Consider the following 27,394-nt stretch of genomic DNA (forward strand, 5'->3'; position numbering starts at 1 on the left):
CTGAAACGGGGAACAGCAGCAAAGTCCAACAAGGCCGTTTGTGCAGCAAAACGGGAGCGAGAGCGGAAAGAAAAACAACAACGACGACTGGACGCTGGCAGCAAGTCCAAAACAAGTTGGTCACTTCTTCCCCTTCAACTTTCTGCTTTGTTATCACCATTCAAAACTTTGTAAAGTTATCAATAAAGTCGACTTCTAATAGACGAACGCGTGACAAATCCAAATTTCATTTAGCCGTAATCGGAGATGGTAGAAAAACAATACATATACTTTTTTAAGCATTCCATTGAAATCAAAGGAAATTCCGGACAAAAAAAAAACAGCAATTTGCAACATTGAAGTTCGGTTCTGAAGCAGGAAATGAAGTGTATTTGTGGGGAATTGATTGAGTTCCTTAGTAAGCATGCATTTGTGACGGCCCTTTTGGAAAGTCCTCTTTTCCTTTCTGGTTTCTTCTTGTGGACACTTTTCTAGTATAATTGAGATACTTCCAGTGGGCTCATGTGATTTGAAAAAAAATTCACTCAGTCTCCAATCTGCCTCAGTCTACTGAGGCCCCGTTCGAGACACCTCGTGGGTGCGAATATTTTGTTTTGCTCGTGTCCGAATTTGTAGTGAGACCTTCTTTGTGACATGCGTTTAAGGGAGTCAGATCATGCCGTTTTGAAATGAGGCTGGACATTTTAAAGCAAGGCCTGGATTATATCGGATTTTTTAAAAAAAGTCTCGAGACATTTAAAAAAGGAAAAAGGTCAGAATAAAGTCAGGCTTACGTGTTACGGCAATTCTTAAAACAGAGAGACACATTTTTGTTGTCATTGAAGGCGGGGTGCAATGAACTTGAGAAGATTGTCAAGTTTATTTACGTGGCCCTTGAGTGAAGGAATGCAGCAGTAAAACAGGTCCAAATCCAGATTGGGGAGTGAGGCAGGTCAAGAGACTCCCCCAAATAGGAGCCTTGCATTGAGACATGATGTTCCCGCAGAGTTGAAAGCGCGAGTGTGAGCGTGTGTGTTGCTGTGTCTGCAGAAGTGCCGCGGCGCCAGAAACAAGTTGCGCGGGAACAAGCGGACGTCGACGCGACGTGGGCGCCGTCGGACTCGGACGAGTGCGACGGCGCCGACGTCGACGCGACGTGGGCGCCGTCGGACTCGGACGAGTGCGACGGCGCCGACGTCGACGCGACGTGGGCGCCGTCGGACTCGGACGAGTGCGACGCCGAATCCGCGACGAGCGCCGAATCCGAGTCGAGCGTCCGCCGCGCCGACAACAAACCCTTGACACGCTCCCAGTGTGACAAACGCTTTGGCAATCGCATAAAATCTGATGCAACACATTCGGATGCACCATGACCAAAACCGCCAAAGGTTCGTCTGCTCCCTGTGCGGCAAATGGTACGTTGGCAGCGCAGTGCTGAGAACACACACGATGATCCACACGGGGGAGAAACCTTTCAGCTGCGAGGTGTGCGGGAAAGCCTTCGCCCAGGTTGCCAACCTCAAGTCTCACATGCTCTCTCACAACAAGGAGAGAGCTCATTCCTGCTCCCTTTGCGGGAGAGCATTCTCTCGCAAGGAGCATTTGGAAAGGCACGCCAAAATCCACACGGGCGAGAAGGCCTTTGCCTGCTCCCAGTGCGACGCTCGCTTCAGTCGCCGTTGGCCTTTGGCGCAACACAAGATGACGCACAGTGGGCGCAAGCCGTACATGTGCTGCACCTGCGGCGCCAAGTTATCGCCACGCGGCCACCTTGAAGCAGCACGCCAGGCTGCACACCGGCGAGAAGCCCTACGCCTGCTCTGTCATGGTCTGTTCTTGTCGTGGTCATGCTTTGTTTTTGTTGTTCCCGGTTGCTCCAGTAGGGGCAGTAGGTGGATCCCCTGCAGCGCACCTGTTTGTAATCTTAATCAATGGACTATTTAAGGACTGCCAAGACGACAACTCCTTGTCGGATTATTTCTCTGCTTGCTCGTGACCATAGCACCAAGTATTGAATTTTCTAGATGTCCTCTCATGGTTTCGCCATGTATTTTGCTCCTTTTGTTCACTCAAGTTTTTCGCCATAGTAAGTATTGTATCTTGTGTTATTAAAGCTACCCTTGGTTGAACTTTTTGGAATTGGTGTGATCTTGTCCTTTTTACGACAAGCAATCTTCGTTATTTCTTTCCTTGCCTTTTGCAAGCGTTTTTGATTGCTCTCGTTTTCCTGCTTTTGTCATACCAGCGCCTTTTGGTTGCACTTTTTCGGTCTTGCGTATTTTTGTCTAATAAACCCTTTTTGCTCAAAACACCATCTGAGTCCACGCTTTTAGAGTCTGCTTTGGTTCCGGGTCCTCCCGGAACCCTGACATGCTCCTTCTGCGGCGCCGCCTTTCGGACCGCTTCCGAGCTCACCTTTCACGAGAGGACGCACACGGGCCACAAGGCGTACGTCTGCCTTGCCTGAAATATTCTTGGACGCCCAGGTGCCAGACTAGCTCAATTGACTTTTCCCGATTTCTTCCGTGCATTTTTTTTTTCCCGCATTTGCCCCGTTCCTCGTAGGAAACATATTTCCTGAGGTATCCTTGCCCCCTAGGAAAAGAATCCTAGCTCCGCCAGTGTTTGAAGACAACTCATTTCAAAGGCTGAGCTGTGGAATTTTCAGCTGAGACGAGTTCAACCAAATGGTCGGCCAAAGAAATTGTCTTGTGGCTTTCTTTGATATCCGAAGCTTCAAATAAGACACGAGTCTCACAGCACAGTCTTGCGCTCTGTGAGAGAAGCGCCAAGGAAAATAGCTTCGCGAAGATACGTGCGCCGACAGAGAGGAGCTGAGGTGATTAAAGACAGGAAGAGTGCAAAAATGAAACAAAGAGCTCCCTCCTTATTGAGTGTTGAGCAAGCTTATCGGTCAAGGTCGTCTTGTTTTGGCTTCACAGAGACCAAAAAGTGAACGTCTTTTTAGTTCAAAAGCAGCCGCTTACAACGAGCAATAAGGATGTTTCTGTTACTTGCTAAATAGTTCTTTCACATAACAGTATGCTTTTCATGTTGATTAAAAAAACAATGACATAATTAAGGTACCGCCCCCCCACGCCGAGCTCGTCCACCCATGACTTTGCAGCGAGGCCGGCCTGGGTGTCAAATCCGGAGTCACTTTCAAGTGACAATCATGTCTAAGCTAAAAGGTAAGCAGAGCCGCATTGAGTTTTGTTAAATGCGCGGATTAGAGTTAGCTTCTGATAAGTGTCTCGCATGCGCCACATGCACAGATGTGCACATGATTTGACAAGCGTTTTAAATAAAAGTGGCCTGCTTATTCAAGAAAATATCTTTTTCAGTGCATTTATAATGGACATTAAAGTGTGAGTCAACGCAAACATATTTTTTTCAAGAATGTTATATGCAAGCCCACTAGTTGAAACACGGCATTCTGATTCATTTTGCCTTTGTGGAATAAGTTTTAATCCGCCATCTCCGGGGGCGGCCATTTTGTCACTTTTGTGGACTGGAAATGACATCGCAACTGCTCACATCGACCAATCGCGGCTCAGATTCAGAAAACGGGTCGGCCTGAGATGGCTAAAAACTGCTGCATTTTGCTGCTTAACTTATATTACACAAACGCAAAATCAATCGGAATGCCGTGTTTCAACTAGTGGGCCTGCTGGGAACATATTCTTGAAAAAAAATGTTTGCGTTGACTTCCACTTAAAGTACTGACAGATTATCACGATTCGCAGTCCAAAACGAGCTGCCGATAGCGACGGTCAAAACACACCGAAGCAGGTTGGGCGTGTCATTGCAGCAACAAAATGTTTTTACATTTTTCCTTCCACCACAGCAACCTCTTTGAGCCAATCACATTCAATAGACACATGGATTAGTTCAAATTTGCGTGGTGACCCAGTCCGATGCCGTCGGTGCTACCTGCCGCTGCGAGGGTCAATGCCGCAACACTACATTAATAAATGGAAAAAAAAAAGTTTGACCACAAGAGGGTTTACAAAACCCAGCAAGCCTACGTCAACTACGCCAGTGGGCGAACACAATGTTTGACACTTCTACAATACTTTGACCTGTAGCAATTGTTTCACTTTACAAGAAAGAAAAATCACTACAAATGTACTCGTTTGGGGGTCGGGGGGGTATGAATGCTATTGGCTTTGTCTCATGTTGTACCGTGTTTATGTGTAAAAAATCAAACCCCGACTCGCGGATCACTGGAGTTGCCCGGAACGATCTGCTGGCTCGTGGTTGGCGCACTTGTGTCTGGTGACCTGGTACTTGTGCGGGAATCTCTTGTGACAAAAGCTGCAGCCGAACGGCGTCTCGCCGGTGTGCGTCCTGGCGTGGACGGCCACGTTCCTCTTGGTGGCAAAGGTTTTGCCACACAGAGAGCACAGGTGCGGTTTCTCCCCCGTGTGCGACCTCACATGCGAGATCATGTGTCCCCGCTCGGAAAAAGCCTTTCCGCAAAAGGAGCAGGCGAAGGGTTTCTCCCCGGTGTGCGTCCTGGCGTGCGCTCGCAGCTGTCCTTTCTGGCAGAAGCGTTTGCCGCAAACGGAGCAGGAGAAGGGTTTCTCCCCCGTGTGCGTTCTCATGTGGAGAACCAGCGACATGTGGTAGCTGAAGCCCGAGCCGCACACGAAGCAGAAGTAAGGTTTCTCTCCCGTGTGAGTCCGCGTGTGGGACACCAGGTACCTCTTCACGGAGAAACTCTTGCCGCACACGGAGCAGGTGAAGGGTTTCTCCGCCGAGTGCGTCCTCATGTGTGTGTGCAGGTTGCTCTTGCTGGAAAAGTTTTTGCCGCACACGCCGCAGACGATTTGCTCGCCCGTGTGCGTCCTGGTGTGGTGGACCAGCCGGTACTTGTTGTCGAAGCTCTGGCGGCACCGCGAGCAGCTCAAGCGCTTTTTGCTGCTGGCGTCCGCTTCAGAGTCGTCGTCATCATCCGAGTCGGCTCGCTCGTCCGAGTCGCTTCGGCCACCGCCGTCATCGTCGTCTTCTCTCTTGGTGGCAAAGTCGCAGACGGTGTCCTCCTCATCTTCCTCCTTAACGCGGGGGGCCTGGGGCTCCTCTCGCCGCACCCCGGCGCTCAACTCCCGCTGCCGGTCTTCACCCACAATCACTTTCAGCACGTCTGATGGCAACACTGAAACAGACAGAGCACAAAACTAATTCATCAACAACTATTTTCATCATTGATGAATTGTTTAGAGCAGGGTGGTCTCAAATGTTTCTTGAAAGCATATTGCTGTCACACCACAAAAGTTTGACTTGTGCACTGGGAAAAATGATACGAAGCGATTCCTTCCAGTTGAGGTCCCTGGCCGACTCCTTTTTGTGTCTTGGAAATCAAAGATACTCTCCAAGTAACTACGCTGCTCTTCTAGAATATGTCAAAAAGCAAAAACTGGAAGGAATTGCTTTGTTTTGTCTTGTCCAAAGCAGTCAAACATTATGACGTGAATCTTTTACATTTAAAATGCTCCCGGTGTATATTTTATTCATTTTTCTTTCTAATGAGATGATCCCACAAAACGTTTTCGGTTTTCAGTATTCAAGCCTGTTTTATAGAATACAAATTGAATAAAATAACTATTTTTGAAGAGGTTATTAATGAACGTCAGGTGAAATAATAAACACGCTGTCCATCATTTCTGTATGATCACAAGCAAGTACAGACACGCGATGACGTCATACCGCATAATACTGTATGTGTTGAGATTTCGTCTTTTGATTTTTTTAAATTAACATTTAATTACGTTTTATGGTGACACATCGAAGCAGTAGCAGCTAGCTCCTGCCAAGATGTTAGAGCTTAGCACCGAGCCTAGGCTACGTCGGCAAAAAAAGGGGGGAAAATGTAGAAAACAAACCTTCGGTTTTGGAGTTGGGCTCCAAACGTGAATCTAATTGTCGATGTTTGTCCATTTCGTGTGTTTTTCAGCACCGATCGACCGTTGGTTTTCCGAGCGTCAAATTCGACAACCTCCAACCAGGAAGTCAACCGACGTTTACATCCGTCTTTTCAAAATAAAACTGCACGAAAGGTTCTTTGCGCAATCTTTTTTGCGAAGCGTTTGCAGAAATGACTTACTGTAAAATTAAACACACAAGAAAATATTTAAACACATTGTGTATTCAAATACAAAACGTGGTTCGTTTTGAAAACATCGCTAGCGCCGATGCTAAAGCAAATGGAGGATCCCATTCAAAAGCTAATGGTAAATTAGCGTCGGTTCGGGAGTGATATTCCTTCAAATAACAAATATTCACAAACAAACGCTGTGGGAACACATACACACAGGTAAAATAGCACCACTCAAAGGCACAAATTCTCCCCAATCTGCGAAAACCGAGTTATATAGTTCCATCGCAACTTTCTCACTTTCTTTTGTTTTCATTCTAATGTGTACTCCATCCATGGAGGGCACCACACTGCCCCCATGAGGCCAAAACGCGCAGGAACTGCTAATATATTTGGACATTCTCGGTTTACTTTCTTCTTAATATTATATTATCGTTATTAATGATATGATAAAGCTTTAAGGGCCAATGTGTGCAAAGATGCAAGACATCAAAGGTGTGGATGTAATAGAATGAAAATGCAAGAGCCTTGAATTTCACGTGATATTTACAGGGCTTTTTGTAGTTGACAAAAAAGAATAGTGTTCAACGCGCAGGGGTGAATGGGAATGAGGCTATGATGATATTTTGAGTACGTATTTGTGTTTTAGTAGTCAATGAATAATCGTTGAAATAATCGGGATTTCAATCTCAACAAAATAATCGCCGCCTGCTTACTCCCGTGTTGTCTTTTTGTTTAGCTTTTTCTTCCGTGTTGGGACTGCGCATCGATAAACGGCTTCAACTGTCAGTCACGTGACCCGTAGCCGCTAGCTAGGATTGAGCGTGGATTGGTAATCAAAAGTATTCTCGCATGTATTTATAAGTACATTATTTGATGACTGTACATTTTCATACGAGTATTTTCGCACGTTTTACACGTTGTTATTACTCGGTTGCACCTGGCGATTTTTATGAACGTCGTTCGCAAACCGAAGGAAGTGGTAGCTTAGCTTACTAACATGCTAACAAGTGAAGTGAGTGCAGAACTCCACCTAGCTAGAAGTGAGGGTGGATTGCTAATCAAAAGTATTCTCGCATGTATTTATAAGTACATTATTTGATGACTGTACATTTTCATATGAGTAATTTCGCAAGTTTTACACGTTGTTGTTACTTGGCTGCACCTGGCGATGTTTATGAACGTTGTTCGCAAACCGAAGGAGGTGCTAGCTTAGCTTACTAACATGCTAACAAGTGAACTGAGTGCAGAACTCCACCGAAGGTGTTGAAAAATGTAATCGAAATTAATACGAATTGATGTTCTTCTTTCTTTTATAGTTCGCCCACTTAATGCTGGCAAAAATTTTCCCTGTAGCGCTAAACACTAAATACTGTTAGCAAAATGCTAAAGCAGCACTAAATTAGAAATCGTTGCAATCTCATTCTATGCATACTATATTCATGCTTTTACTCTTTTGAAGTTACTCACACGTCAACTGCAGCATTTTCAGAATCTAGTTAGGTTTTAATATGTTTACATAAAAGCTTTTTTTAAGAGGAGTGCCGAAATGATTGCTGGTTTTGCTACCCTAACGTCACTTTGATTCTTTTCATTGTCGACATGTTCATTGAAAAACACCTGCAAATAATGGTTCGTATTTGCTAATTTTGTTGCACGTTGTTTTTCTCCTGCTCAAAAGATTTCGATCAGCTGTGAACTATGAGGTTTTTGCTTATGTATCTTTGCTGCTGAACGATTGAATTGAATTCAGAATACTTTGGGGTTATTTTAAACCTCAAGCCTGTAGCAGCCCAAACAAGCACATTTGTGCATTTTGTTTCTGATAAGAGTAAGATTACTCGTCAGTGTAAATTGGCGTGTAAGAGTACCCTTGATTTAATATTATTCAAGAACTGCTTTGGCACTTAAGTGGAAATTAGCAACGTTATTTACGTTGATGCTAACCATTTAAATTGGACTTCATTATTCCGAAGCGACATTTTAAAACAAGCGCACTTTCGACACGTGTTTGTCTGGTAAGCAATTGTTTTCATAGTTAGTATCGGTTGAAGATTAAATTTGTTCTCCTCGGGAGAATATAAATTCAGACTAGTGTCCGACTGTTAGCATAGAACGCACAGATAATAATATCCGTCCGCAAGGTAGTGAGGCAGGAGCGGGGCGGAAGGATACACGACAAGCGGTGTTCATAATAACGTAACGCGTATGAAACCCAAACTACTCTAGTATATTTATGCGTTTTGTGCACGATCACTCGTTAGTTAAGTTAGTGAATCACACATAAGAATAAGCTTTACCATATCACTTAGTACGACACATTACAAAGGTTATTTACGACTATGCTAATCACGAAAATTGGACCGCACTATTCCATAGTACAAGACGATGATATATTGGACATAAGCACACCTTTTCACCACTTGCACAAGTGACAATATCACATATATGTTATTGTTTTAATCGGTTGCGGTAATGTATGTTTTAGTCGGGCGGATAAATTGAGAGTAGACTGCATGGTGACCAACTGTTAGCATAGCTTCCAAAGCTAACAATATTACTCCGCCGAGACAGCGTGAGGCATGATTGGCGGAAGTATACACAACAGGCAGTGGCCGAATCACTCCTACGCAGCGTGTCTGCGGCTAACTGCTAGCAGCTAGTCAAAGAGCTCTTTCTTGCTTTTCTTGTGGAAAAGGCGCCACTTTGCGTTTACAGTTTCACTCCAATAAGTGTTTTTGGGAAACTAGAAAGGCACACAAAAGGTAAGAGAATGTATGCATAACTTTTTGGCAAACGCTCGTTTTGCAGAGTTGACAGCAATGGTGGATTTTAGCTGCCGGCCGGGCTAGCTCGTTAGCATGTTAGCATCGGTGGGCTGGAAGGGGGGGGGGGGGGGGGGTCAGCGTGGGAGCTTCTCACGCACAGCAACACGGCAGCCGCTCACCTTGCATTAAATAATTCGGAAAGTAGCACAACACGCTAATAAGTGAAGAACATTCGCACAGCGTTTTGTGCGCAACTTGATGTCATTTTGTCCTCATAACCTGATGCGGTACTTGACCATGCTAGAGGATTTTTTTTTTAAATTTCAATTTACTGTGTTATTAAGTTGATTTTTTTTTAAAGCAACGTTTTGAAACGTTTTCCTAAGCAAAGAGCAGCAACAATGAGTGATTTGCACTTGCTGTCCAAGTAGTACTCAAATTTAAAAAGAAATTGTAGATTTCCCAGTACAGACCGGCGGAGTGGAGAGATGAATGGAAGTGAATTAGCGTTGCCTTGATTAACGAATTTGATTCGAACCCTAACCAAGCTCGCAACTCAATTTAATAATACTATACTAATTTATGAGGCTCTCTTGGGCTCGCTCCCTTCTTATCTGTGCAGTGTTCTACATAAGACGAATAGCGGTTATGTCTTGCGTTCCTGCGCTACTCTTGTTTTATCTGTTCCTCGTTTAAGGACTGAATTTGGAAAGAGAGCGTTCAGCTTTGCTGCCCTTTCAGCTTGGAATGCCCTACAGACTGAACTAAAACTCACTGAACTGATCCCACTTGAAGCGTTTTGTTCAAGCCTGAGGGCCAAACAAACGGAAGACCATTGAAAAGTGCTTGTGTTTTCAATCTTAACTTGTTGTGTCAGTTCGTACGTTGTTATTGTAAAATACTTTTGCACCTTAAAATTGTATGTGTTATGTGTCGCTTGTAAATGTTGTACGACATGTGCTGCTGACCTCTTGGCCAGGTCACCCTTGTGAAAGAGATCTTGATCTCAATGTGTTTTTATCTGGTTAAGTAAAGGTTATAATAATAAAACTTGCAGGTCAAATCCATTTTCCCCATTCAATTGCTGTAAGTTAAATACGGTGTCAAATTCCAATAAAGTTTCTGTGAAAAATCCCTACCGTTAAGATGGTACGAGCCAAAGTCCAGAGAGCTTCTTCAGGTCAGCGCGTCAAAATGGCCAACAAGGCCAAATGGAAAGGAATTATTCGTCAGAAGTGTCAGCAGTAGATTAGGTTGCAGTCGTATAGTCGTCGTTTCTATTTTCCCAAATGGAATGTATTTGCTGCGGAGGATTTGAGAGACATTTGAAAGATGGCGGCCACTCGTCACCATGCAATGCTGTCCACCTTAAAAAAAAAAACGTGGGAAATTGTCAAGTCCCCATTTTTTTACACCCGGTTGTCCATCTGCTGAAAATGATGTGATTGAATGGGGACAATCCTATTACATGCTGAGATGGATTACAAAGGATATGTTCAAATAAATCAATAGCCGTTTTATCAACAGTGCCATCACTATCTAGTCTTTTTCGAATCAATGATATGATATGAATGATTCCATGGATTAAATGGATGGATTTGGTGCCGGTGAAGCTTTGGGGCAAAAATCTTACCTGACTAAGTTGCCCTTTTGCCCCCCAGCCTTCATTCTATTCTCCCTGTCATCGACGGATTTCTCGCTGCGTGCGGATGGCCGCCAGTTCCGACGTGCCGATGGAGTTGGAGGAAGAGGAGTCGCCGTACGATGGTAAACTTTTCAACGGAGTGGACATTTGTCGTGATCATGAAGTCACCGGTATGAAAAACGTGTTCATTTTTGCTCTTGGCCTGAAGATGAGGACGAGGACGAGGCCGGGCCGGCGAACGCGGACCACGTTGCCGCGGCGGCGGACAGCGGGGACACGCTGGAGGTAACGGCGCTCGATGCCGCAGCAGCCACCGTCGTCATCAACAAGATCGCTTTGACTGACTTCTTGGTTTCCCGTTCTCTTAACGCGTCCAGTCGTCAGGCTCTCGTCTCGGCTTCTCGGTCAACGGTCGCCCCGTCCCGCTGCTGCCCGGAGGTCAGTGCGCGTCACGCCGAACAAAGTCCTCAGCCTGAAAAGGGCTCCCCCGCGGAACGTTTGAGCGTTCCATTTGCAACTGGCAATCAAAAACAATCGGACCAAAAAGTCGCTCCTTTTGATTTTCAATCTGACCCAAAAAAGTCTTTTTTTTTTTTTTTTTTTTTTTTCTTTTTTTCCATGTCTCAAATTCAGGCTCCGATTAGAAATGCAAAAATAGGATTATAATCAGGTTTGAGATTGAGGATTGATAGAAATGGGCCGTATGGTGGCCGGTGACTCAATTCAAGTCGCTTCACAACAAGCAGCACTTTGGCAAATTGTCAAGAATTGCGTCGAGCTGTTCTGTGCCATTCCCAGCCGTAGTTTACTCCAAAACAAAACATCACACCTTGTGTATTCCTCAAACAGCATAACTGCCTTCTTAAGGCTATAAAAGACGATGCAAAACCTCTTTGACATGCTAACAGTTAGCAACGGCAGTTGTGCTTTTAGAAGAAACACTTTTTTTTTTTTCAACACAAATGGTGGAGCAACACGTGGAAAAACAATATAATATATAAGTTCCACCGGGATCAACCTTTTGCGCGCACGGCCATCGGTTACCATGGCAACATTCTGAGGTGATGTTCTGCGCAACCTCCCACAGGGGGCGCTCCGGAGCTCCAGCTGCAATTCCACCCCGGCGGCTCGTCCAGCGGCTTCGTCACCGTCCGCGTGACCGGCGGCCCGGCCGCCGTGCCGTCGCCTCCCCCGTCCGACCGCGCCCCAGTCATCACGGGTACGCGCGCACGAACGATCGAGGATTCTGTGCAGTTTTTGAAGGGCCGGTGTGCGCGCGCAGGCGTGGTCTCAGGTCAAGCCGCTCACAAAGTTTTGAAGGAGCACCAGAAGAGCGCCGTTCCCCAGAATCCGGATCAGCAGTCCTCATCGCCCAAGGCCGCCGCCAGACCTGCGGTCGACACCAAAAAATATATTCCCAAAGGTACAACAACAGCGAAAGACTTAACACGGGCAAATGAGTGCGCCCACCTGACTCGGCTCACTTCACTGATGGGTTTCTCTACGCGCGTGCGCTTAGGTCCGGCCCGTCCTTTCAAGTGTGCCATGTGCTCATCTCAGTACAAGCTGATCTCGGAGCTGCGAGGATTCATTTGCGTAAGTTGAAGCTGAGAGCAGAGCGAAGACCTGCGGCGTGTCGCGGGAATCGCTCCCGAGCCCACAAGTCGCCAGCCCCTTTCGAATCGAGCGTTAACGTTTTCGGGGGCTGCCTGGTGCCTGCGGGCACCACTTGGGTGACCCCGATGTAGGTCGCCATGCCAACGTCGTGTTGATGTGGTGGCAAATAGGGCTGCTTGATAATGAACAAAATATGAGTCACAATTATTTAGAAATCACGTTCATTCAAATGATCATTTAATTGATGGTACAAAACAAGAAAATGTTTAAGCGTGAAAAATTTAAGGACACACATTTCTTTGAAACACTATAATTATGTAAGTTCAAACAAAATGTATAAAATGAGTTATTAAAAAAATCATACAAATGTATAAATTCAAGTGTGATTTCACTGTGTAAAAAAAAAAAGTGCGTAGCATATAAATGCATCTTAACAATTGTTTTATTTGAATTGTGATTGTCATCGTAATTGTAATTGAATTTCGATTCATTGCACGGCCCAAGTGGCAAATGAGCGAGCGATTCCCAACACGGTAATCGAACATGACAATGACGCGACTTCCTCCCGCCCAGCTGTGCAGTCCCGTCGTTGCCGAGAGCATCACTAAGCTCAAGATAATCAGGAAGAAGAAGAATGACAAGAAGCGCCAGAGGAACAGATCCAAGAAGGCCAGCAAAGATCCGGCGGCCGGCAAAGAGTTGACGGTCAAGCCCCCCGCTGTGAGTTGAGCCCATCCGTCAAAGCCATCGTACCCGACGTGACCTCATTTTTCCCTCCTGTCCTCAGCCCGCCGGGGTCAGCGCCGCCTCCTCCCCGCGCCCGACCGCCGCCGTCTCCCCGAGCGAAACCTCGCCGGGCCCCGCCCGCCACCCCGGCTCCCCTCAGCTCATCCGGCCCGAGCGCGGCAAGCTGGTCATCATGGTGGACGACTTCTACTACGGGTGCGACCCCGGACGCGGCGCCCTCAGCGATCGTGGCGCCCTCAGCGATCGTGGCGCCCTCAGCGATAGTGGCGCCCTCAGCGAGCGCGGCGCCCTCAGCGAGCGCGGCGCCCTCAGCGAGCGCGGCGCCCTCAGCGAGCGCGGCGCCCTCAGCGAGCGCGGCGCCCTCAGCGAGCGCGGCGCCCTCAGCGAGCGCGGCGCCCTCAGCGAGCACGGCTACAAGCGGCGCAGCCACGCCGGGCCCTACCGCTGCCTGCACTGCGCCCACAGCCTCCACAGCAACATCCAGTAAGAAGCGTAACACGTCAACAAGCCACCCTTGCGGCCTTCAGATGTATTGCCCAATATTCAGTAGAGGTGCAACAACACCGTCATCGACAAGTAATCGTTGGTCAAATTCATCAACAACTATTTTCATAGCTAATTATCGCTTTTGAGACTTTGTCCAAATCTTCGCAATTTTAGCCTCTCAACAGTAAATGACTAATTCCGATTTGTGCCGTCCACGCCGATTATGTTCGTGTTGAAGCAAAACAAGACTTTCGCCGACATCGGCTTTCACTTTGGAAAACTATCATCAACATTTTTGCCGATTCTCTGGCGGCTGTTACGGGCCAAACCGCTAACCGATCATCATCATCCTTTTCTATTTGCGCATTTTCTGCACTGACAATTTGAAATATTAGAAAGGGCGGTAAATATTGAAACAAACAAATGAAGTGACATCGCAGCTGGGCGGGGGTCCGCCGTAGATTGCGTCAAATGGGGAGGGGGACAAAAGTTGTTTAGCTGCACGCTTGAGAAGACAACATTTTCCGGCCGCCATCGCGATCACGTGAATGGCGATATCTTTGCCGCCGGAATCTGATAGCGAGGTCTTCCCAGAGGTTTGTGTGCCAAAATGGAGGTCAGCCTTTTCGTGTCCCCCCCCCCCCCAGGCTTATGTCCCACTTGAAGACGCACGCCGCCAAGATGGCCGAAGAGGACCGCCACATGGGCTCGGTGTCGCTTTGCCCTCATTGCTTCCGTCGCTTCGGCTCTCCCTTCAGACTTCAGTGCCACGTGGAGGCGGTGCACACGCGCCGCGCGTCCACCGGTCAGTAGCGCGCGCGCACGCACGCACGCACGCAAGGTCGGCGCGTAAGAATCACACACTCCTGTCTGTGCGGCAGCCAAGTGTGAGATCTGCGAGCTGGATTTTGGCAGCGAGCCGCTTTTCCTGCAACACATGAAGAGCACGCACAAGGCCGGAGAGATGCCGTACGTGTGCCAGGTGAGGCAAACGAGCATCTCCACTTACTTTCTCTAAGCTGTCGATAGTGTGTTGCTGCTGTTGTTGTTGTTTTTTTTGTGTGTTTTTTTATGGGCTGGTGCAGTAGTAAGCAAGCCTTGTTGTCTGAACGGATGAAGATGAGGCTGAACGTTAGGGCTACTCCATTATGACAACAAATATTCATCATGATTATTTTGGCATCATTTACTTTTTGGTATGAAATAAGAAAAAGTTTCAACGTAAAAAATGTAAAGACAAATAAAAGTAAGTTCCTTTTGGACCAAACACGATTTGTAAAATGAGTTATCAAACTAAAGGTGCAAATGTTTGAATTCATGTACGATTTCTTTGGATCCGATGAATTGCACAGCCCTACTAAACGTCTTCTGAGACAAAAGTGGTGTGGAGAAAATTGCTCAAGTGCTGTGTGGCGTCACCACCGCTAGATGGCAGCAATGCGCAAGGGCCGGCGTGCGTTGGTCACGACCTTTGCTGGTGCGGCTCCAAGCCCTTTTCGGCCGGCATTTTGCGGGGCAGCGCAGCGCGCCCTTTGGGGGGCATCGCCACACGGAGCGTTGCCGGGCGGGAGGACGTGCGCCGCTCTCTGTGATATTGTGTGCGCGTGCGCGGCAGGTGTGTGACTTCAGGTCGTCGTTCTACTCGGACGTGTGGAGTCACTTTGAGGAGCTTCACGCCAACACCAAGAACCTGATGTGTCCGTACTGTCTCAAGGTCCAACGCAGCAGCGCCTGCTACATGCACCACTTTGCCAGGCATCAGGTGACCTCGAGACTGCTGGAAAGGCACCGGTCGCTGTCACAAACTCTGTTGAGTTCAACAAACGTGTGTGTGTGTGTTCAGAGAAAGTTTGTGTTTAGCTGCAAGAAGTGTCGCCTTCACTTCCTGTGCGTGAAAGAGCGGCAGCAGCACCTCGACCTGCACCACAGAAGCCACATCACGCCCACGCAAGTCACCGGACTCAAGCCGGGGACCAAGGTGAGCCCCGCTTGGCCTTGCGCCCACGCACACACCTGAGCTTTCCCCAACCTGCGTGCGTGCAGGTGACTGTGAGGACGTACTCGGTGGTGTACTCGGGAGCCAAGCGCGAGGAGGATGCGGGTCGAGCGGTGCTCGCGTGTAAGGTCAGTGTGACGCTTTAGCCAAGCGTACGGTGCGCACGCCCCAAAAATGTTCAAGACCCAAATGTTGACCCCAACCAAAAGGTTCTGTCAAGCAAGCCTGCTAGCTTCATGCGAACTCGTACGATGAAACACTATAGATGGGCTAGCAAAAATTGCCGTTGATTTGATGGTACGTTTAAATCTGGAAAACAACTGCGACGTGTAACGCACACAGCAGACAAGACTCACGGGCAAGTAGTGCATTTTTGGGGGGGGGGGGGGCACTTCAAACTCCTCGTTTAGCCTGCGGTCTTCATGTTCTTCTTCATCGGCGACGTTCTGCGCCCCAGGTGGTCGACGTCGAGGCGGCGGCGCCCCCGCCGGAAGTTCCCGAGGAGAAAGCAAGGGAGAGTGTCGCTCACCTCTTGTCCAACCTCAGCAGGTACACGCACGCACGCACGCCAGGCAGGGTCCGACATGAAGGCCTCCCGAGGCTTGATCGTAGTCACAAAGACGCGGCGATGACTCTCAATCCTAACGTCCTCATCAGCGACGAAGACGAGGGGCGGCGCCCTTCCCGCCGCTGCCTGGAGTGTCTGAAGCGCATCGGCAAGCCCAGCCGCCACTTCCCGTCTCGCGTGCGCTGCTCGCTGTGCGCGTTCGCCACCTGCTGCTCCACCGCCTACGCCAACCACATGATCAAGTGAGGCCCCGCCCCGGCCCGCCGGCCCGCTCGCCCGCCCGCCGGCCACTCACCCGCCTTTGACGCTTGTGTCCCCGCAGAGAGCACACCGCCGCCAGGACGTCGCCGCGCTACCACAGCATGTTCCGCTCACACGCGCGGTGAGCGGCCGCCCGCCCGCCCACGTTCGCACGCTCGCCACACGCAAACATCGACGGCGCAAGTTTCGCCTCATTGAAATTCCCTCCTTCATTTTGTTGACATCTCCGCCTCCGTCAACATTTCATTTGTTGATTCCTCATCTAAGGAATGACGCACTCATGTTGAAGTGTTGATGTGCGCTCTTTCGCACGCAGGTTGCCGGAGAAGCTGAGCTGCGCGCGGTGTTGCTACGTTAGCCACGTGGGAGACCAGATGGCGGCTCACCTGGCCGAGTGGCCGGGCCACGTGTGCGTGACGCTGCCAGGTAACGCGAGGACGCTTGAATCCTCAATTTATTCTTCGATGGCGTGACGTCAGTCCACTGAAATATGGCCAGCGGGTGTTGTTTTTTTAAAATGCGGAAATAGACAAGGTGGTCAGCTTCCGGGGCGGCGCCACCGGGGTCTCACTGACGCGATGCCGTGACCTTTCAGGTGCTTTCGACGGCGTGGGGACCGACGCGCAACCGACGTGGGATTCCCTCAGGTAGCCCCTCCTCCTCCCTCCTGATGTCACTTCCTGTTTGCCGTCGTCATGGTGCGCCAGCCTCGTAATCCTCTTTCTTGCGCTTCCTCGCTCTGGTTCCCTTTAACCGAGGAGCCCCGTTCGCACCGATTGGGATTGTTTTCTTCAAGCCGATCTTTTGATGGAAAAGAAATAGCAACTGCCCAAAAATCTTTGTTCCTCCTCATAAAACTTGTTGCCAAATCCTCCCAGCGAGCACCATATGACATCATCGGGAGGAGGAGGAGCCTTCGTGCCCATCGGCCTGGCGCCGCCTCGCCAACTGTCGGTCAAAGCGCTCGCCTCGCCCTACGACCCGCCTTCGCCGGCCGCCATGACCATCAAGTTCCTCAGGCCCCGCCCACCGCCGGCTCAAGAGGTCAGACGGACGGACGGACGCACGCACGCACGCTGTCTTCTTAACTCTCGCCCTCCCTCAATAAATTGACCCGCAACCGTGCTCCGTCCCAGCCGGCTCCTTCTCCTCCTCCTCCTCCTTCTCCTCCTCCTCCTCCTCCTCCGGCAGCGCCGCAAGAGAGCCACCTGCTGGCGGAGTGGGAGTGGCGCGTGTCCACCTGGGCGCTGATCCGCCACGAGCAGCAGCTCCACATCAGCGAGGACGTCCTGCTGCGGACGGGCGCTCGCGTGCCGCCCGAGAGCGTCCGCGAGGCCGAGCGCTACCGGCGCGCCTTGGAGCGCCTGTGCCGACACCTGCGGCCCGGCGGCCACGGCGGACGCCTGCCCGACAAAGTCCTGGACATGCTCATGGAGAAGAGCGCCGCCTTCGTCCTTTCGCTCTGCTCGCGGGTGAGTCGGTCCACCGATGTGATGTGCGCAGACGGCTGGCAGCGCCGCCTCCGCTTGCCGCCGCCAACCGTCGCTCCGCTTCAACTTTGTAGCACTGGCTGTAGCGTTCGGTGGCCTCGCATTGCCGAACAAAATTGCACTGAGAAGCCAGTCAAGTGGGAAAAGTGCTGCGGGACAAACCTCCAGCAGGAAGCGGAAAATACTGACCCCTGAGAGACTCAAATTGCAAAGATTTGGGCAATTTTCACTAAGTAATATGTTGGGAGTTGTTTTTTTTTTTTTTCAAGAATCTGTTCCCAGCAGGCCCGCCAGTTGAAATACGGCTTTCTGAGTAATAAGCCTTTGTGGAATATGAGTTGAGCAGCAAAATGTAGCCGTTTGTAGCCATCTCTGGGCGCGGCCATTTTGTCTTCCGTCGACTGAAAATGAACTCAGATTGCTGCGCAATATATCGAAAATTTGTCGATATCGCAATATTGGGCCGAAGATATGCAATCGTTTTCTTGTGGAATTGTCTGCTCTGATCTGAATTTGACCAGCCAGATGCAAACTTAAATGGACATTATCTGGCTGAGGACGCGTTGAGCTTGCTTATTTGATGAAAAAAATGTCACTTGTTTTGGTCCATGTTAAATAACGTCAACATCCACATTGCATGTTGTTCCCTAATGCCTCGTTTGAAGTGGCGGGCCTGCATCGAACATGTTTTTGGGCGGACAAAAAGTGTTTGGCTCGACTTTGGCTTTCAGGCCGGCTGGCGGGTGGCGAGTGGCGAGCTCGCCAGCGGGGGTAGCGTTGCCGCAAATGTTTTGGAAGCGTTGGCTGAAATGTTTAGCGCGCCCGACGTTTGCGACGTCCAGATCCGGAGCGGGTCCCTGCGTCCGGCCCACGTGGGCTTCATGGACGAGCTGTCGGTGTTCGTGGACGCCGAGCTGTTCGCCGGCCGCAGCGGGCGGGCCTTGCAGCTGCGGGGCTGGCCCAAGCAGACGCCCCTCTTCGACGTGGCGCTGTCGGCGCTGTCGGACGGCACCTTCCTGCCGCCCGTGCTCTTCTACCGCGGGGGGCTGCCGGCCCTTCCCGCCGGCTTCCCCGACAACGTGATGCTGGCGGCCCGCCGCGACGGCTTCAGCGACGGCCGGCGCCTCAACGTGTGGACGCGCAAGGTGGGACCTCCGACCGCCGCCGCCGCCGCCGCTTTTCAGCTTCCGCTTTGGAATCCGTCGGCACGTTGCATCTTCTCGCTGTGCTCGGCAGGATTTTTGCTCCCGAACCAGCTCGAGATTAGGCCGCTCCAAACGCAAACGTTGAAGTTCAGTAATTGAGCATTTGCTCGCTCCATTTTGGAAAGTGGAAAAAAAAAATAGGCGGTAAATGCCACATTTCTTCCCCTCAGTTTGGAGCTCATAAAACATACTGAATGGAAAAAGTCATGAGTCACTTTAAAAAGAAAATTTGGCTTTTTTTTTTTGTGTTAGTGCTCGATTGAAAAACAAAACCCTACGGCTGCAACTAACTATTTTAATAATCCATTTTTTTCCCTCCAGTCTATTAACGGATCAGCTAAAACTAAAAATGATGAGTAATTTCCGTCCCTTTTGGCCCAGAACTGACATTTTAATCGACTGTGCAGAAAATGCACAAACATCAATTATGATTCCATTCCTGCTTTGCGTCAAATAATTGTCCCAAAAGTGAATTATTTTGCCCAGGTAGAGCAAATGTTAGCTAATGTTGTAATTGGATTGGACACACACAGACACAGACACAGATGATCCATTTGCTGTCATGGGCGAGTATTTTATTTATTGTGAGGCTGAAATGGGAGTGAGCCGCGGCGTCCCGCCGATGACCTCGATGAGGCCGATGAGGGCGAGCGCTTGGCGAGACAACGGCGTGACTCTTTGCCGCAGGTGTGGCACCCGCACGCGCGGCTGCACGGCAAGTCGCTGCTGATCGCCGACGTCCATCGAGGCCACGCGGGCGACCACTTCAAGGCCCTGCTGAGCGCCGCCTCCACCGACGTCATCTTCATCCCCGCCGGCTGCAGCTGCCGCCTGCAGCCGCTGGACGTCTGCGTCAAGCCCGTTCTGCTCAACTTCCTGCAGGTTGGTGCGCGCGCCGCACCGCGTCGGCCGTGACGGGGAGAAAGCGCAAACGTTGTGGTGCTCGCAGGCCCGTTGGAACCAGCTGGTGGCGCGCGGCGGTCTGGACGGTCTGAGTCTGGACCAGCTGGCCCTGATGTTGGCCTGCTGGCTCAGCGAGGTGTCGTCCACGCTCGCTTCGGACGGCGACATCTTGAGAAGGTTTGCTGCAGCCGCCGCCTTTTCACGCCGCGCAGACTTGCGTCACCGTTCCCTGACCTTGTCCATGCGTTCGCAACGGAACAAGATTTACCCCCAAAACCCCAATTTGATTTACTGAATGTGCCAGCAGTCCAAACACGGGATTACGCCTACTACTGCGTTAGTGGACTGACGACAAGCCCTCAAATGCCCGTCCATCATCGGCCGGCCACCGACATGAACGTCAATCGGCATTCTGAGCGGCTTCGATGATTTGCAAACATCAACGATCGAATCAACTTTTGTGTTGAAATGCAAATCGCAGCTGCCCTTGAGTCTCCCTTGCGCGCAGTTGACCTCGCGTGAACGTCTTTGCTTGAGCCGACACGTCGCACGTCACAACTACGAGTGCCAAGCTTCAAATGGCTTCTCAAAGGCTTTGCCTCGGTTCAGCCGCACGCAAGGCTTGGTCCGTTTGGTAGCGTTGACGTCGGAGCGAGCGAGCGAGCGAGCGCCGCCTTTTGCCAGCCGCGAGCGCCCGAGACGTCTTTCCGTCGTGTCCCGTTGACCTTGTTGCCGTGGCGACCGCACCCCCTCAGGTCCTTCGCGTCGGTGTGCCACCTGCAGAAGGAGCAAACGGACGCCGAGCAGTTGTTCCAGTCGCTGACCGCCAAGCTCAACATGCCCCTGGAGGTGGCCAAAGCTCCCCCCGGTCCCGGTCTCGGTCCTGACCCTGAGTCCGGTCCTGACTCTGAGCCCGGTCCTGAGCCCGGCCCTGAGCCCGGCCCTCCAGCTGGAAAAGTTAAGCTTCTGCTGGTGCTGCACAGAGAGCAGCAGCAGCAGCAGCAGCAGAAAATGGAGTCGAGGACGGAGAGCGGCCCAAGATGCGGTGACATCAGCGTTTGAGTCACGGCCGCGGCGTCACGTCACGTCACGATTGACCGTCGGGAACGGTGTCCGGCTCGTTGGGAAGCATTCCCGACTCCCCGCTCGCTCCTCTGCAAATTGGAGTGGGAACGATCAAGGGAAGTAGTGCCTACTTCCCAGCGCGGCCTTTGTGACTTTGCCGACACCCGCTGGTCTGATGCAGTATTACCGCCTGTTACTCTTCACTTGAGAACTTGAATTTGTTTCATCAATTTTGAGAGTTATTAAAAGATTTTTCTGTTTTATTTTCCATCACTCTTTTGCGTATTCTGATTTTTTTTAATTTTTTTTTTGCTGTGTCAATTGTTGCCTGAATTAATCATTTCCCCCCTAAAATGAGTTCATTAAAATTGAATGATTAATTGACATAAATAGATTTTCGTTAAACACGTCATTATTCTTGATAAAATTGGTCAATGCCCAAAAATGCGCATGAATTATTTTCATTAAAGTAAAATGCATTTAGCTGTTCTGAAAATCGGTTAGTTAAAAGAAGTGTTTTGTTTTCATTTCTACGAAGTAAATGATTCAATATTGTAAACAAATTAGAATGATGAACATGTACTCTATACTTAAATTGTTTAATTGAATGTTTCAATGGAATTAAGTTTGCATGAATCCAAATATTTTTTACATTTATTTCTCAAATTGATTTATTAAAATGTGAGCATTTTATTGATTGTAAATACAATAAAACGTTGCTCAGGGACATTTTTTATTATAGGACTTAAGCTTGTTTGATTTTTGATTTTTTTTTGTAACCTCTTCAACGACATGAATTGCATGTCCGTTCAAATGATCTTTTTCTGAAGTTGACGTTTGGCGTGCGACTGCGTCGCGCACGCTCAACACGCGCGTGCACGCTGGCTCTCCGCGACGCGTTCGCAGCGTGTCGGAACTTTTTGACGACGTGCTGCTGCGGTTAAATTTAGCGTCCGTGAGAAGCCGCCACTTTCCCAGCATGCCCTGGGGCACGCAGCGACCTCGGGAGGAGGCCGACGTGACCAGCTGCAAGATGGGAAAAGCATCCGCGCACTTTGACCCCCCCGCTGGGCGCCATTGTCACAGGGAAGGTGTCACGTGCCGTGACGTCACTTGCTTGGGACTTCCTGTAGATTCTGCGTTGAAAGGAAAGACAGTGTGACAAGAAAGCTCACATGCTTTATTGGCATGTTTACAGGATGCTTGCACACGCACCCCGCTGGGGAGTGACCCCCCCCACACACACAAACACACCCTTTCAGGGTGTGTGAGACGACGTCCTGTCATCAGTTATCTTATTTTTCCCACGCACAATATGTTCATGAGTGGCTTGATTTTTTTCTCCAACGTTTGCAAAGCACATCGGAGCCGTGCCTCCGACGTGCCAGCCTTACTTGCGTGGCTTGACCTTTGACCTTTGACTTTTGGCTTCCCAGCATGTCCTCTGACGTCAGAGTCCGGCCAATCCTGACCCTGACCTCTCACCTCTGGTGAGACCATCATGAGTAAATTGGTCATCGGCAGCATCAGGTGCTTTGGCCTGAGAACGGAAAATAGAAGAATGACACAGGAAGTGCACGCGTGCGTGCGTGCGTGTGCGTGCGCGTTGCGCCTATTGTTGAGCGTCCAGCTGTGCTTGAGTCCAACAAAAAGAGCTTTCTGTGCTGGCACACACGCATGCAGTACTTTTCCAGCCCCGACTCAATTGTTCATCAAGTGCAATGACTGAGTTGACTTGACTTAGTCGGGCTCAATTTTGATGGCCGTCGTTTTAACCGTTGCGTGCGTGCGTGCGTGCGTGCGTGCGTGCGCAAGAAGAAGAAGAAGCGTCAAGTTGTTGTCGGACATCTTTTGGCGAGCCCCCAACAAACTTGGCATGGAAACCGCGACACTCCCCTTAGTCGCCGCCCCCGCCCACCTCCCTCGAGGCCCCGCCCACTCCTCTTCCTTGGAGTTGAAGACTCACACACACACACACGCACACACGCGCAACAAGTCAGTGCAGCATGTCGTCCTCGCGTGTGTCCGCGCTCACACTCGTCCTCTTCATCGCGGCTGGTGAGTTCGTACGCGTGCGTGTGAATGCGTGTGTTGGCGCGTCTTTGTTTGCGTGTGTGCCACACACACACGCAGGTGTGAAGTCCTTGCTCAACTTTCCCTTTGCAGCCCATGCGCAGCACGACTTGGCTTCGGGGGTCGCGTGTGGCGTGCGCCAGCTGTCAATCACATCGTCCTTCACATCGGCGTGACTGGAAGCGGCGTGATTGACAGCCGATGACAGCGGGGCACGCCCACTCTCTAAATATCATCAATAGACTTCGCTTCCTATCAGTGGGTGTGTGTCTGTGTGTGTGTGTGTGGGTGTGTATGCGTGTGCGTGTGCACGGCTCATCATGTTATCGCGCACACGCGCATGATCCCCAGGTGTCAGCAGGCTTTCCCGTTCCCGCTCTTCAGAAACGTTAACACAGGCCGCGCGCGCGCGCGTGCGCGCGTGTGCGTGACTCATCCGAATGTTTTCTCAATATGTCACGTTCAGACTCCCACTTGTGTTCCATCCGTCTTATCAGCTGGTCCCCGTGGAAACCGTCTAATAGCGAACATTGCACTCAGGCATGCGTGTGTGTGTGTGTGTGCGCGTGGGTGTGTGTGTGTCCGCGTGCGCGCGTGCGTTCAGGTTGCGATGCTGAGGTGACGACGTCATCTCCGGACTACGAATACGATGACAACGCCACGCTGCGCTACAGCTTCTTCAGTGAGTGAGCGCACACGAACTTTCAAAAGCAGGCACACGTGCACAAAAAAAGACACGCGCACACGAGCACGCCCTGAGGTGCGTGCGCATGTGTAGGTAACACAAGCATGGAGGACCTGGACACCTTCCTGAAGGACAGCAAGCACCTGCTGGACTCGCAGGAGGACCTGGACGAAGACCAGGACTGGGATGAAGACCAAGTGGGCGTTACCACGGCAAGCCATCGAGAGAGGGGCGGAGTCACGCTCGGCAACGCGTCATCCTCCACCTTCCTCTGCCGGGTGAGATCCTCCCGCCGGGTGAGATCCTCCCGCTAACACGCTAAACTGCTGACGGAGGCCTTCTTTGTCGATTTCTTGTGCAGGGCCTGACGATGACGATGACGATGATGATGATGATGATGATGGTGGTGGTCATGGAAACCCACTCGTGACCTGCAGCTGCCCCCAATCACCTGGTTGACACGCGCGCCCCAATTACGCACAGCGAAAAGTCTCTTTTGGGATTTTTGCCTGGTGTGTCTTTGAACGATGCAGTGAACCATTTGGGACTTGGCCTTGACATGACGTCACACGCACGAGTGAAAAGTTGACACGCGCCATTTCACTGCGTGAAAACGGCTTGCTTATTTCCTCTTTGAGTTCTTCCAATGTATCGAGCATCCAAATGCATTGCATCACAAATCCCCACAATAAATTGATGATTGGCATCTAGTTGGACATTTTGGATCCTCGTTGGGCCAAATGAAAGCCACGAAAATGGCCTGTTTTCATCCCTTGTGATTTCCTCGATTGACGCGCACGCACGCGCACGCGCGCTCACAAGCGTCCCGCGGCGCCCGTCAACGCCCGCGCGACGGTCGGTGGGTGGGCCGCCCGCTGCGAGCTGTTCGCAGTTTGTGCGCGCGCGCGCCGAGGAGACGAGGACGCCGGCGGCCGTCGCGTGCATGCGCAAGGCCTGCCTTGACGCACGCGGCTGGCGGGCGGGGCCAACGCCAGCTCCGCTCGGCTCCGAGATGACAAAATGCTTCTTTGCCGCCGAATAACTTGAAGGAGGGCCACGTCGTTTGTCTTCCTGACGAGGTCACGCACGCACGCACGCACACGGGCGCACACGCGAACATGCGAATGCACAAGCGCGTCCAGACACGCAAAGTCATTGGTGCAAAGTGTGCGGAGGAGGCGTGCCAAAGGCGGCGGCGCCCGGGCCGCCGCTCTTTGTTGACCCGTTCCCGTCCGGCCGGCGAAGGGTCGTCGCCCGCCTCGTCGCCCGCCGCGCCGGCCGGCGGCGCCGCACGCATGTACGCATGTGCGCATGTGAGCCGCGACGCTGGCGCGCGGTCACCTTGCGGCCGCGCACCTGCTGAATATGGAGCAGGCGCCGCGCGTCTTCATCCATCAGGGGGCGGCCAGAGGCCACCGGACGCACTTTGGAAGTGACGACAAGAGCGATGACGGAGGCGGGAGGGAGGGGTCGGGGGGGGGGGGGATCGGGAGGGGGGCCGGGGAGAGCGCGGCATAAAGGCGAAGGCGCCGCCACGCCGCGACACACAACAACGCTGAGAAGAAGCCAAGAAGAAGAAGGAGGAGGAGAAGAAGAAGTAAAAGAATCTGCCGGCCCACAACCAGGTGACGATTTGCAACTTGAAATTTGACTTGATTGTCTTCGGGGAGGGCGGGGCATGCTTCGATGAATTTTTTTCACCATTGGCCCAAAGTCAGCTGAGGTTTTTTGTTTCAGGTGTGATGGAGAGCTTCCGAGTCTTCTTGTTCCTGCACGTGTGTCTGTCCCTGCTGACGATCCTGTGCTGGGGTCAAAGGTTGGCCGCCGAGGCGCAGATTCCGGCCGCGCCCGACCAAGACAAAGTCTTGCGACTCACAAATGACGACCTGGTCAGTCCATGTGTGCGCGTGCGTGCGTGCGTGCGTGCGTGTGCCCACTCTGTGCCGTTTGGAACCTCCGCCGTCCACAAGTCAAGTGGGCGGGTCGTGACCGCGCCCTCCCTCACTCTCAATCTGCCAACCTGCACAGGATTTACACCGCTGGCCCCCAAAGAGGCCTTCATTTTTGCACACTCAATGACTGGCTTGTAATTGGCAGTCATTCCAGTGAAACAATTGCAGCCAATCAGGTGACAGGAGGCCAACTTTAATGAGCCGGTTCATGAAAGTCTTTTGTGCTCATTAGCGGCCCACCAATACAGCGAGCGATCACGAACCGACACGGACGCATTTCACGCCGTTGCCAGGACGTCGTCGCCTTTCTTCATAGCGCTTGTGTGTGTGTGTGTGTGTGTGTGTGTGTGCGCGCGCGCGCGCGTGTGTGTGTGAAGGCGGAGGTGCTGCAGGGCTTCCTGGACGAGGCAGGAGGCGGCGCCGGCCTTTCGCCAGAGAAGAGGGCCAGCGTCATCCCTCGGGTGAGGACGCCACTCGCACCTGTCAATCACCACACACACACACACACATTGTACGATTCATGCCTTGATGCTTGCCCTTAAGGGGCGGGGCCTAGTAAGAGAAATGTCTCCCCCCCCCCCTTGTGAGTGTGTTCATTTTGCATTGGCAGCAATGTACTTGTCCCTTTGTTGACGGGCGCACGTGTGTGCGTGTGTGCGCCAGTGCGACGTGGGCGAACGCTGCGCCATGAAACACGGCCCGCGAATCGGACGGCTGTGCGACTGCCTGCGAGGGACGGCGTGCAACACTTTCTTCCTGCGCTGCTATTGAACGCCAATCGCAACTCTTGACAGCCTTTTGCAACGTTTCGCCACTCATTCCAACGCAAAAAAGTCTTCTGTTGTTTAGCTAGCAGGCTAACGGCTAACTGCTCAAAGTCATCCACCGCCACGGCTGAGTCCAGTTGTCAATTATTGTTGAGGGCACGGGTGCCCCGTTTTCAACGTGAGATCGGCACATTTTGTGAGGAAAGAAAAAAAGAAGCCAGCTGAGGCGTTGCGTCGCGTCCTGGCGGCCACGCCCGCGCCACCGCTGGCTCCTCGCTGTCCTTCTCACTGTCAAGTGTCGCCTTGTGTCGCCTTGGTTTGGTCAATAAACATTCTTCACAAAGCTGCACGTGTCACATGGCTGCCTGTCTGCCCACCAATCAACACGTTGCGCTGCGCCGCGTCCAGCTCCGCCCGCCACTCCAAATCCCCATCAACTCCTTCGCTCTTCACCAGCGGGCTTTTGCTACCCTGGACAATACGTTGGCCTTGGGATGGGCGTTTTTATTTTTCGGCACTTTTTCGATGGAGCCGACTGAGTCGTCAAACCGAAAGTGGTTTTGGGTGTCGAGGATGATGCGCTTGCTCGTTTGGGTCGTGAAGCCAGGGTGATCGTCCAATCGGAGACGGACGGGCCAGGTGACGTCGCCGCGACGCCGCATCGCCGCGTCGCCGCATCGCCGCGTCGCCGCGACGCTTCTCCTTCACTTGGCTTTTCATTTCTTCGCCTGGCACGGACCAAAGGCGCTTATCAACGGCCTGGCATTTACTGCACCGATAAGAGGCCTTTGTGACGCGTGATGCGCGCAAAGCCAGCCATTCATCCGTTTGCAACGTGGGGAGCAAAAAACATGAAAAGACAAGGTGGCCTTTTGGCAAAAGGACTGCCTGTGTGTGTGTGTGTGTACACTCCTTTGAAAGAAAGGGAGTGATCATCGCAAGCACATTTATTCACGCGATTCTATTCAGCATCTCAGAATGGCAAAGCCATGAAACAAAACATGAGGGCTGAATAAACATAAAGTGCAGCTTCAGTTAGTTATCGTTGAAAGGGATCATCCGGCCGGGATGGGCCCTTTTCCGCTCCAAA

At 51.2% G+C, this 27,394-nt stretch overlaps 4 protein-coding genes across 15 annotated transcripts; 3 read left to right on the forward strand and 1 right to left on the reverse strand.

Moving 5' to 3' along the window:
• Positions 1 to 67: 67 nt before the first annotated feature.
• pogza (pogo transposable element derived with ZNF domain a) lies at positions 68 to 21,100 on the forward strand. 12 transcript variants are annotated; one of them, XM_086014232.1, is made up of 27 exons: positions 8,169 to 8,841; positions 10,506 to 10,611; positions 10,698 to 10,774; positions 10,867 to 10,927; positions 11,577 to 11,708; positions 11,772 to 11,912; positions 12,009 to 12,085; positions 12,680 to 12,826; positions 12,894 to 13,064; positions 13,101 to 13,214; positions 13,269 to 13,336; positions 13,987 to 14,144; positions 14,221 to 14,321; positions 14,955 to 15,101; positions 15,183 to 15,317; positions 15,383 to 15,463; positions 15,793 to 15,884; positions 15,993 to 16,145; positions 16,226 to 16,285; positions 16,481 to 16,590; positions 16,694 to 16,811; positions 17,043 to 17,208; positions 17,301 to 17,636; positions 18,386 to 18,799; positions 19,547 to 19,741; positions 19,809 to 19,939; positions 20,518 to 21,100. In XM_086014232.1, exons 2-27 carry the CDS (start codon positions 10,554 to 10,556, stop codon positions 20,822 to 20,824), a joined length of 3,750 nt encoding a protein of 1,249 aa, XP_085870358.1. In that variant the 5' UTR covers positions 8,169 to 8,841; positions 10,506 to 10,553; the 3' UTR covers positions 20,825 to 21,100. The 12 variants fall into 12 exon arrangements, with proteins under 12 accessions (XP_085870353.1, XP_085870352.1, XP_085870350.1 ...); XM_086014230.1 differs by having other exon boundaries at positions 12,894 to 13,214; XM_086014229.1 differs by having other exon boundaries at positions 13,101 to 13,336.
• On the reverse strand, positions 1,133 to 6,358 carry LOC147131752 (uncharacterized). Its single transcript, XM_086014239.1, has 2 exons — positions 5,865 to 6,358; positions 1,133 to 5,137 (listed from the first exon to the last, which is right to left on the reverse strand). The coding sequence occupies exons 1-2, from the start codon at positions 5,917 to 5,919 to the stop codon at positions 4,203 to 4,205; spliced, it is 990 nt and encodes a 329-aa protein (XP_085870365.1). The 5' UTR covers positions 5,920 to 6,358; the 3' UTR covers positions 1,133 to 4,202.
• Positions 21,101 to 22,737: 1,637 nt separating the features above from the next.
• LOC147131753 (uncharacterized) lies at positions 22,738 to 24,301 on the forward strand. The gene is made up of 4 exons (XM_086014925.1): positions 22,738 to 22,885; positions 23,505 to 23,582; positions 23,679 to 23,863; positions 23,947 to 24,301. The coding sequence occupies exons 1-4, from the start codon at positions 22,834 to 22,836 to the stop codon at positions 24,013 to 24,015; spliced, it is 384 nt and encodes a 127-aa protein (XP_085871051.1). The 5' UTR covers positions 22,738 to 22,833; the 3' UTR covers positions 24,016 to 24,301.
• A 792-nt stretch (positions 24,302 to 25,093) lies between these two features.
• cart4 (cocaine- and amphetamine-regulated transcript 4) lies at positions 25,094 to 26,629 on the forward strand. Its single transcript, XM_086014799.1, has 4 exons — positions 25,094 to 25,210; positions 25,323 to 25,474; positions 25,915 to 25,998; positions 26,201 to 26,629. Exons 2-4 carry the CDS (start codon positions 25,328 to 25,330, stop codon positions 26,306 to 26,308), a joined length of 339 nt encoding a protein of 112 aa, XP_085870925.1. The 5' UTR covers positions 25,094 to 25,210; positions 25,323 to 25,327; the 3' UTR covers positions 26,309 to 26,629.
• Positions 26,630 to 27,394: the final 765 nt, after the last annotated feature.

The sequence above is a fragment of the Filicampus tigris genome, chromosome 18, assembly GCF_054856515.1.
Source record: "Filicampus tigris isolate MCC_2025a chromosome 18, RoL_Ftig_1.0, whole genome shotgun sequence".
NCBI lineage: Eukaryota > Metazoa > Chordata > Actinopteri > Syngnathiformes > Syngnathidae > Filicampus > Filicampus tigris.